This window comes from Oncorhynchus mykiss, chromosome 9, assembly GCF_057628025.1.
Source record: "Oncorhynchus mykiss isolate SJ-2025 chromosome 9, ASM5762802v1, whole genome shotgun sequence".
Taxonomy (NCBI): domain Eukaryota; kingdom Metazoa; phylum Chordata; class Actinopteri; order Salmoniformes; family Salmonidae; genus Oncorhynchus; species Oncorhynchus mykiss.
In genome coordinates, this window is record NC_143030.1 from 64,256,102 (window position 1) to 64,267,265 (window position 11,164).

Sequence of the window (11,164 nt, forward strand, 5' to 3'; positions counted from 1 at the left end):
CTGGGACCATAGCCTGTTGTGTACACTCCAAGCCTGTAGGTGAAATGTGCTATTGTGGTTTTATACAAGGCCATATATTAATCTTAACCTGAACAAAGAAATGAAACAGTGGTGTGAAGAAGATCATATAAGAATAATAGTGGATCAATATATTAGTAATATGTCGTATTCTTGTTTGGCAGTGTACACAGATGGTTTGAAGGATCCCATTGACGTGAATACAGGAACAGGTGTATTTATTCCTGAGTTCGATATTGATCTATGCAAGAGATTAACAAATAATTGATCAGTATATTTAACAGAAATGGTCGCAATAATTTTTGGATTGCAATGGATAGAGGATGTGCAACCAAGAAGAGTATAAATATGAATGGATTCTGCATCAGTTTTGTGTAGTTTAATATCTGGAAAATTAGAGCGAGACGATTTATGGTTTGAAGTAATTATGATTTTGTTAGAAAAACAGAAATGGCACAGAGGTTTTGTTGGATTTCTGCTCATACAGGAGTCAATGGAAATGTTATAGTAGATACTGTATAATTGAAAAGAAAGCTATGTAAATTAACAAAGTGGATATGCAGGAGCAGCTTGGTAGAGGAGAGGTTAAAACATTGATCTGAAAGACTGGGTTGGATTGCTGGCAGAGGCAATAGGATGCCAGTTCTAAGGGGATAAATTTTTATAGTACAAGGAAATCTGTATGGGCGGTAACCTAGTGCCATGTAATGGGAACAGAAGGGAGGAAGTTATGTTGAGTAGGATGTTATTAGGGCATATGGGATTGAATTCTACATGGTACTGGAATGTGTGATGGGTGTATGGTAGAGGAAACGGTTGAGCATGTATTATTAGTCTATTGTGAACTGAATGATGTATAAAGGGAGAGTTTGTTTGATAGGGGGTGGGGGGGTTAGTGAGGTTTGTATGGAGCACAACACTGGAGCTCCCCAGGGGTGCGTGCTCAGTCCCCTCCTGTACTCCCTGTTCACCCACAACTGCATGGCCAGGCACGACTCCAACATCATCATTAAGTTTGCAGATGACACAACAGTGGTAGGCCTGATAACCGACAACGACGAGACCGCCTATAGGGAGAAGGTCAGAGACCTGGACGGGTGGTGCCAGAATAACAACCTATGCCTCAACGTAACAAAGACTAAGGAGTTGATTGTGGACTACAGGAAAAGGAAGACCGAGCACGCCCCCTGTCTCATCGACGGGGCTGTAGTGAAGCAGGTTGAGAGCTTCAAGTTCCTTGGTGTCCACATTAACAACAAACTAGAATGGTCTAAACACACCAAGACAGTCGTGAAGAGGGCACGACAAAGCCTATTCCCCCTCAGGAAACTAAAAAGATTTGGCATGGGTCCTGAGATCCTCAAAAGGATATACAGCTGCAACATCGAGAGCATCCTGACTGGTTGCATCACTGCCTGGTACGGCAATTGCTCGGCCTCTGACCGCAAGGCACTACAGAGGGTAGTACATACGGCCCAGTACATCACTGGGGCTAAGCTGCCTGCCATCCAGGACCTCTACACCAGGCGGTGTCAGAGGAAGGCCCTAAAACTTATCAAAGATCCCAGCCACCCCAGTCATAGACTGTTCGCTCTACTACCGCAGGGCAAGCGGTACCAGAGTGCCAAGTCTAGGACAAAAAGGCTTCTCAACAGTTTTTACCCCCAAGCCATAAGACTCCTGAACAGGTAATCAAATGGCTACCCAGACAATTTGAATTGTGTGCCCCCCCAACCCCTCTTTTTACACTGCTGCTACTCTCTGTTTATCATATATACAGAGTCACTTTAACTATACATTCATGTACATACTACCTCAATTGGTCCGACCAACAAGTGCTCCCGCACATTGGCTAACCGCGCTATCTGCATTGTGTCCAGCCCACCACCCGCCAACCCCTCTTTTACGCTACTGCTACTCTCTGTTCATCATATATGCATAGTCACTTTAAACATATCTACATGTACATACAGTGGGGCAAAAAAGTATTTAGTCAGCCACCAATTGTGCACGTTCTCCCACTTAAAAAGATGAGGCCTGTAATTTTCATCATAGGTACACTTCAACTATGACAGACAAAATGAGGAAAAAAAATCCAGAAAATCACATTGTAGGATTTTTTTATTAATTTATTTGCAAATTATGGTGGAAAATAAGTATTTGGTCACCTACAAACAAGCAAGATTTCTGGCTCTCAGACCTGTAACTTCTTCTTTAAGAGGCTCCACTGTCCTCTGCTCGTTACCTGTATTAATGGCACTTGTTTGAACTTGTTATCAGTATAAAAAACACCTGTCCACAACCTCAAACAGTCACACTCCAAACTCCACTATGGTCAAGACCAAAGAGCTGTCAAAGGACACCAGAAACAAAATTGTAGACCTGCACCAGGCTGGGAAGACTGAATCTGCAATATGTAAGCAGCTTGGTTTGAAGAAATCAACTGTGGGAGCAATTATTAGGAAATGGAAGACATACAAGACCAATGATAATCTCCCTCGATCTTGGGCTCCACGCAAGATCTCACCCCGTGGGGTCAAAATGATCACAAGAACGGTGAGCAAAAATCCCAGAACCACACGGAGGGACCTAGTGAATGACCTGCAGAGAGCTGGGACCAAAGTAACAAAGCCTACCATCAGTAACACACTACGCCGCCAGGGACTCAAATCCTGCAGTGCCAGACGTGTCCCCCTGCTTAAGCCAGTACATGTCCAGGCCCGTCTGAAGTTTGCTAGAGAGCATTTGGATGATCCAGAAGAAGATTGGGAGAATGTCATATGGTCAGATGAAACCAAAATATAACTTTTTGGTAAAAACTCAACTTGTCGTGTTTGGAGGACAAAGAATGCTGAGTTGCATCCAAAGAACACCATACCTACTGTGAAGCATGGGGGTGGAAACAACATGCTTTGGGCAAGTAATTTGCAAATAAATTCATTAAAAATCCTACAATGTGATTTTCTGGATTTTTTTTTCATTTTGTCTGTCATAGTTGAAGTTTACCTATGATGAAAATTACAGACCTCTCATCTTTTTAAGTGGGAGAACTTGCACAATTGGTGGCTGACTAAATACTTGTTTTGCCCCACTGTACTACTTCAATCAGCCTGACTAACCAGTGACTGTATGTAGCCTCGCTTTTTACTGTTTTATTTCTTTACCTACCTATTGTTCACGTAATACCTTTTTTGCACTATTGGTTAGAACCTGTAAGTAAGCATTTCACTGTAAGGTCTACCTACACCTGTTGTATTCGGCGCACGTGAGAAATAAACTTTGATTTGATTTATTTTATTAGAAATGCAGGGTTAGGTAGCTAAGAGTTCGACTTCTGAGTGGCGCAGCGGTCTAAGGCACTGCATTTCAGTGCTAGATGTATCACAACCGGCCGTGATCGGGAGTCCCATAGGGCAGCGCACAATTGGCCCGGGGTAGGCCGTCATTGTAAAATAAGAATTTGTTCTTAACTTACTTGCCTAGTTAAATAAAGGTAAAATAAATAGAATATACAGGTAACTGCCCAAATAAAGGAAACGCTTGAGTAAACGAGGGATACAAAGTATATTGAAAGTAGGTGCTTGCACACAGGTGTGGAATTAACTTCCCATCATGTTTAGGGTCATTTAAAAAAAAATGTGTGCCCATTATTTTGTTTACCAGGCTAGAAAAAGAGATCTGTGACTTTTGAAAGAGGGGTGATTGTTCGCACACATTTGGCAGGAGCTTCAGTGACAAAGACTGCTCAACTTGCTGATGTAATACGATTTGCCATGGCCTTCTCAGTCCCCAGGTGTCAACCCAATTGAACACTTAGGGGAGTTTCTGGTACGACGCCTGAAACAGAGTTTCCCACCACCATTAACAAAACACCAAATTATGGAATTTCTTGTGGAAGAATGGTGTCACATCCCTCCAATAGAGTTGCTGACATTTTTCTTGCGGCTCGTGGTGGCTCAAATTACCTATTAAGACACTATTGGTGTTTCCGTTATTTTAGTTACCTGTAGTATAGGCAAAGATTTGTATAACTAACTTAAGATAGACCAGAGCCTGTCCTTTCCAATGGGAGCAAATGAATCATAGAGGGCAGAACAAGTGAGGAGGTGGGCAGAGCCAAGCACGAGCTAGTGAGATGCTATTCGTGTTCTAGCATTTATTTGCATATTTCCTTTAGGGAACGCCTAACTCTGAAGTGCGCGTATGCAAGAACTCAATTCGCTCTTGCGCTCCTTCTAAACAACGCAATTGTTCGGCAAATGGTAAAGTCAACAAAACGCAGTCCACTCTGTTTGTTACATATTCTAGTTTTGGAAACAGAAAACTGTATGGAGATCAAATATTTAATCGATGAGAAAATGACCGTCATGTCGGCTAAAATCCATCTTGCTCCATTTTCTCCCACTACCCGCCACTGGGCTTCCTCTCATCACCATATTTGGTAGTGAATAAAAACCCCTATCAGATGCTTCACATGTATAAAGCAGGTAAAATATCAGGCTCATTGTTTCATCTGTGGTACCGTGACTGGTTTCACACTCCTGTACCATAGGTGGCAGTGTATGCACCTTTCAGTTAGTCCTTTTACAGTCTATGGTTGCGATCCCTTAATACGTTTTAAAGAATAAGACGAGTTCGTGGGGAAGATCTCATTTGTATCCTCCTCGCGTCCTCTCTCGGCTCTCAAACTCATTGGAGGAGAAAGCCAGAGGCACCGCCCCCCTGACCTTCTCCTCCAATGGGTTTTAAGAAGGAGACGAGGATGCGAGGTGTTCAATTTGAGATATTCCAATGTTCAGGTCGTTCAGGCTAGCTAGCTACATCACAACTGTGCAAGAGCCAAGACACTAACGAAATAAGCCGCCGGGGAACGGCGAGAAAGTATCTACAAGTTTTAACCTTTTTGTATTTTTGAGCAATTTGATTTATCTGTTGGAAAATTAAGACAATGTAAGTTCAAAAGCATGTGTTTTAAGTGGTTAATTGTCAGTAAAACTAGCTAGATAGCTAACGTTAGCGATGATGTCGTTGTTGAATGATGGGTGTGTTTGATAGCTAGCTAGCTGTTGTATCGGTAGCTAACAGTTCCGGATTAGCTCAAATGAAACTCGATTTTTTTTTATACCGACGTTAGCGGTATAACGTGTTAACATAATACCTATAACTAATGTTAGCTCGTACTCACTGTCAACGATGGCCAACTCGTTTAATATAATGATAGCTAGTTTAGCTAACCCGATAATTTAGCAGGGCGTAACGTTAGCTAAAGCTTTGACTAGCTAGCTAATGTTATCCATAAATAGTTGTGCGTGTCTTAGCTAAAATGTAACGGGTTTCTAGGTAATGTAAAATAGGCAAGTTAGATGTCTTTGTCACCTTCCTTAACGTAACTTACATTCTCATGTCTTCCCTTACCAAGTTAACGTTAGAAGATGGCTGTGAACGTTTACTCTACATCTGTGACCGGCGACAACCTTAGTCGCCATGATATGCTTTCTTGGATCAACGAGTCTGTACAGATGAACTACTCCAAGATTGAGCAGTTGTGCTCAGGTCAGTAAGATGACGTCTGGGTCAAACCAGAAGTACGTTCATTGGCATGGCTAACTAGCTTGTGATGGCTGTTGATCCGATGGCTCATTCAGTGTGGTACAGTTATTTTCGATCAACCTTTTACTTGGAGATACTTCATTCGTTTTAGATTCTGAAGGCACCTGTGATTTATAAATTCATGTTTTCAGTTGCAGGTGGAACTCCAAAAAACCGAATATTCAGAAAATCTATAAATAGTATTTTTGCTACATGTGAAGTTATAAGCCGACATAGCGACCAGACATCTCGTATTTCCCATCTTTGCAGGAGCTTGTCATTTCTAAGCAAAGCAGCGGTAGCTGCATGTCGAACAAGATGACAGCACTTGACCCAAACAAATATTTTCACACATGCGATAGGCCATTTCTCACTTGATAGAAAAAGTGAATTGAATCTTTCTGAATGTTCATTTTTTTTAAAAGTTCCACCTGCAACTGGAAACTGAAGTTTAAGACACCGGTGCCCTCAGAATCGAGAACAAAGACAGTATCGCCAGGTGAAGGTTGGTTGAAAGTAGTGGTACCGTATTATCAATGGACCCTCTGCTCGACCGCTAGTTATGCGCTGGAAGTTTGAGCCTGCTTGGCCGCTAACTACACCACCATCGGCCACAGGTGGCTGGTGTCACCTTAATTGGGGAGGATGGGTTCATAGTAATGGCTGGAATGGTATCAAATGGTTTCCATGTATTTGATACCACTCCATTCCAGCCATAATTAGCTGTCCTTCCCTCATCAACCTCCTGTGCAATACCCATATATGTATAGGCCTATATTTTAATCTACCACCATTTTAGAAACTACTCACCATCTAGGGAAATTGTACTCCCCACAGTAGATTGGGCCGTCATGGTGAATGTACTCTCTTATGGCTGAATGGAAGCAAGTCCCTGCAGCAATGTTCCAACATCTAGTGGAAAGCCTTCCCAGATGAGTGGAGGCTGTTATAGCAGCAAGGGGGACCAGCTCCATATCAATATCTGTGATTTTGGAAGATGTTCGATGAACAGGTGTCCACATACTTTTGGTCATGTAGTGTACCTTGCAGTGGGTTGGGGAAATTTAATGGCAGGAGCAGAGTATTATAGCCTATAGAAGTTGAAACCTGATTAGCTGGTAATTTAATTATGTTTTCACATTCACACAGGTGCTGCTTACTGTCAGTTCATGGACATGCTTTTCCCTGGATGCATACCATTGAAGAAGGTTAAATTCCAGGCCAAACTAGAGACTGAGTTCCTCCACAACTTCAAACTTCTACAGACCAGTTTTAAGAAGATTGGGGTTGACAAGGTGAGTGAAAAGTTGTTGTTTTTACCTCTGTGTACTGTTGGCTATTCAGCTATTCCTACTTTTCAGCCATTGAGATTGTGACACTTTTTAATATATTTCCAGATCATTCCTGTTGATAAATTGATAAAAGGCAAGTTCCAGGACAACTTTGAGTTTGTGCAGTGGTTCAAGAAATTATTTGATGCCAACTACGATGGGAAGGAGTATGACCCGGTCAGTGCTCGCCAAGGCCAGGACACTGCTCCTACTCCAAACCCAGGGCAGGTCGCACCCAAGCCCAGGAAGCCCAGCACTGGTGAGGGAGACACATTTATAATTTCTAACATTTTGATTGTATTCTAAATACCTAATTGAAAATATAGCTGCAAGCAGCAATGAGGGTTCTAAGTCACGTTATAATCCAAGTTACTCTGTCAGCTGGTGGAACAAAAAAAATATTGATCCAGTGTCTTTGATGCTTGGACCCGTAAATGCATACTGTATGCATTTCTATTTCAGTACAGCCCCACAGCTCCCCACCTGTTATCAAACCAGCTGCGAGAGTCGGTAAGGTGGTTTAATGGTCAAACTGATCTCCAATGGGCACCTATGGTGGGCTGTCATGGTCACTGTGGAAAGGAATATTGCTGTAAGGCTAGACACTGGAGTCAGTAGGTGTTAATGTGCAGTTGTGTGTCTAAGGTTGAGGGCATACACAGCTATATTATTCTCTTCTATTTTTTTTTAACTGATTTGTGTTTCATCTAGCTCCCATGAGGTCTACAACAACAGTGACCAAACCCCCGCCCAAGTCAGCAGGGAGTGCCTTGCGTAGGCCCGGAGCAGCAGGGGATGTGGAGAGGGAGGAGCTATCCCAAGAGGTATGGTCTTTCGGAGTGTCAGAGCTAACATAAGTTGTTTTGATGAGACGGTGAGATTTCCCCTCAATCTCCTGTATGGCTTTTTGTGTGCAAGTTGAATAGTTTATTGAAATTGAAGCTTGTTTAGTTGTAACATGAACATCATGACAGCCCTGCCCATTCATTCTCCTATCACTCTATCACTCTGCTGCTCTCACTTCAGGTCAGTTCCCTGAAAGCCACTGTCCAGGACATGGAGAAAGAGAGAGACTTTTATTTTGGAAAGCTGAGGTCCATTGAGGTCATCTGCCAAGAAGTGGATGGAGAGGCAGATACAACTATGCAGAAGATTATGGATGTTCTATATGCCACTGATGTGAGTGACACCTCACCAGAATACTCTCTTTGACACACACACAAACAGCAGAGAGGCTCAGTGTTCATGTTCATATATTTTTTTCATAACCAATGATTCTGTAGTAGGAAACTAATGTAGCTTTGTATTTGAATATTTAAATAAAAATTGTTTCCTGCTTACAGGAGGGGTTTGTTATTCCTGATTCTGATGCTGAAGGAGAAGAACCAGAAGAGTTCTGATGAAAAATGGACACAACTCTAGTCCATGCCATAATCTCACACACACACACACACACACACACACACACACAGGTTAGTGAACACACGTTTGCATGTGCAATGTACATGCATACGCACTCGTGTGCTCTAATGAAATGAACATGCACTTACTCACACATACTGCCACTGTGGATTAAGTTGCCTTTGGATCATACACTGGCTGCCCCCTTGGTCCAAGTCTTTGTTGGTCCAAGTGTTTTTTGGACCATAATACTTTTCAGAGAGCCTGCTGATCCAGCTGCCAGAGAAGAAGAACCCTGGATGAAATTCTAATAGGGCCATTCCTTTCTGGTTTCTTTTCTGCCTTGTTCTTATTCTGGCCTCTGCTGTGCCTTTCAACTTTGGCCTGTTACTTTTGAAATATGTTCAGGTCTTTCTATTCCTTATTTCCAATTGACCTAAACAAAACTGTACTAGGTGATTTTGATATATTTGCAAATATGATTAATTATTAAAGATATATGAATATGTTTACTCTGCCAATGGAAATTACTGTAATTTTTATGGTATGTTTACGCATATTCATTATACTTGAGTTCAAATTTGTGGTTTAGGCGATCAGCATTTGTATTTAGTTTCCTGTTTATCTGGGGAGTTATTCATCACATTACTTTTTTTGAAGTAAAAAAAGTCATGTTTTATTGATAACCTTTAAATAAAATACTGTACTTTTTACTTAAATGCTAAATTATAGACTCATTCTGACATTTGTGTGTTGTATGTAGGCTAGTTTTAGACTAGAGACTAGCATCTCTACCGACCTATGTTCTAATTTACTTCCTCATGTAAGGCAAAGACCGGATGTATGGTTGCCTGTCCACACTGAAGAAATACTTCCTTCTAGTCTACAATAAGAGCAGAACTATATGCTCTTAGCAGAAGAACTGAGAGCTGTCTTTTAGACCTCGGAAGTCTGTTTTAAACTTGGGAGCAATATAAGGTTTCCATAAGCATCTCTTGTCTTTAGAAATAAAGTATTGATTGGAGAAATTAAATGTTTTTAGGTTGAAGAAATAACTTGTTTTGACAAGTTTTATGTTATTAAAAACTCAAATGTATACATTTTTCTAATTCAATTTATTTATTTCTCCATTAAAATGTCCTGACAGACTTCTGCATTGCTATTGGCAGAAGGTTCTTGGTATTGGCTGATCATTAAATATAAATGTAAACATACCCAGAGTAAAGGGCCATAAAAACAATAAAGGTCTAGAGCCCCACTGTGTGATGGGGGACCCAAGCAGAGACGTTGGTAGCAGGGTGGTTTTTTGGGGTGGTGTTGATGCTGCCATCATTGAGCAACAGGGCAGCCCTTTGGATAGGCCGGATGCTGTTCCTGATGGGGCTCCCTGCCTGGTCTCTGGGGGTCCGCAATAGGGAGAACCTGCCTTGTGGCGGCCACTGTGGGACAGAGGACCTATTCGTGTCTTGATTCTGGTATGTTCCATTGAGAATCGCCAGCTCCATTGGCATCTTCATGTTTTCTTTCCCTCTGCTGTAAGCACCAGGATTCTCCTGACCTCCAACGCTTTCCTCATTCTGACCCTGGCGTGTTCTGCCTTGTCATTCACGCTGGTCAGTACGTACAGGTCCTCGTCTAGATCTTCCATGCTGGGTTTGCCTCTTCATTCTGTTGTCCTTTACTGACCCCCATTCTTGCATTTTGATCTGGCATCCGGTTTCTGCTTCCATCTGCTTGGCCCAGTATGGGGCCCAGGCCTTGGGTAACTGCAGAGGTTGTTTGTCTACAAGGCTATTCACTGGGTCATTGGACATGTTTTCCTGCATCTCTTCATCCAGAAGCTTCTCAGTGTGTGTCGATAAAAAACAGATTTGGAAAACTGGTCAACTTCTTTTCGTGTAACAATTGTGTCAAATAGTAAGGACTTCTCCGTCTTCCTTTCTGTCTTCCGACTGTCATCTTTGTGCCATCCAGAGTAGGGTGTTTTTATAAACAGAAAAATGCTTGGAAAACAACTTTTTTATATCCCCCACATTTTGATTGCTGTAGTCAGAATTTGGTTGAATTGTTGCTGAAAAAGAAAAACTTCCTCTAGATACCACTGAATACAATGTTATGAAGACCAAAAGAGCTTTACTCTTCTGTGAGAATTTGAGCCAGTGTCAAAGGTGTACAGCCATGGCCAGTGTGAGCTTGTGGACTGTCACAGGGGCACTGTGAAGGTCAGACGGTAATATCAATTTAGGTTTAAACTGTAAATGCATGTGTTTGATCACTAAATCACATTTGGAATCCCTTGACTATTCATTGAATAAAATTGCCTGTGTAATCAAAACCGTTCACAGCTCCGCCTCTGATGACAAGCAGAAACATACCACAACTCAAGTAAATCCAGAACAAAATAAATCCACATACTGGTGTGCTCACCAAAGTGCTTTTTTTTTATTGGCACAGACAACATTTCCATTCTAATTTGGTTTTTGTGACCTTGTCACCCACATTTTGTTCACAGTTTTTTAGATTAATCTCCCATTCCTAAGACATTTTCAAGTGAAAAAATGATCCAAGATGGTTTTAATATCAATTGTGGACTTAATCCTGACTGAGGTCCTCTATATGCTCCCTCTGCAGGGTATGGCGGGGGAGACGGAGCATTCGGGAAGAACAGTGACCTCTGGGAGGAGGACATGCAGGCTCAGGGGGGAGTGGAGAATCAGATCAACAAACAGCAACTTCGCCACATCGAAAGCATATTCAGAGAGTCTGACACGGATGGAGGAGGGGGGTGAGTGACCTGACCATATTTTTCCCCCTCCCCATAACTA

General features: G+C 42.0%; 1 protein-coding gene across 2 annotated transcripts; it reads left to right on the forward strand.

Moving 5' to 3' along the window:
* Positions 1–4,492: 4,492 nt before the first annotated feature.
* LOC110532516 (microtubule-associated protein RP/EB family member 1) lies at positions 4,493–9,435 on the forward strand. Of its 2 annotated transcripts, XM_021616488.3 has the most exons (8): positions 4,618–4,968; positions 5,438–5,571; positions 6,757–6,902; positions 7,005–7,197; positions 7,401–7,448; positions 7,650–7,762; positions 7,965–8,117; positions 8,282–9,435. In XM_021616488.3, the coding sequence occupies exons 2-8, from the start codon at positions 5,451–5,453 to the stop codon at positions 8,336–8,338; spliced, it is 831 nt and encodes a 276-aa protein (XP_021472163.1). In that variant the 5' UTR covers positions 4,618–4,968; positions 5,438–5,450; the 3' UTR covers positions 8,339–9,435. The 2 variants fall into 2 exon arrangements, with proteins under 2 accessions (XP_021472165.1, XP_021472163.1); XM_021616490.3 differs by lacking the exon at positions 7,401–7,448 and having other exon boundaries at positions 4,493–4,968.
* The last annotated feature ends 1,729 nt before the right edge of the window (positions 9,436–11,164 follow it).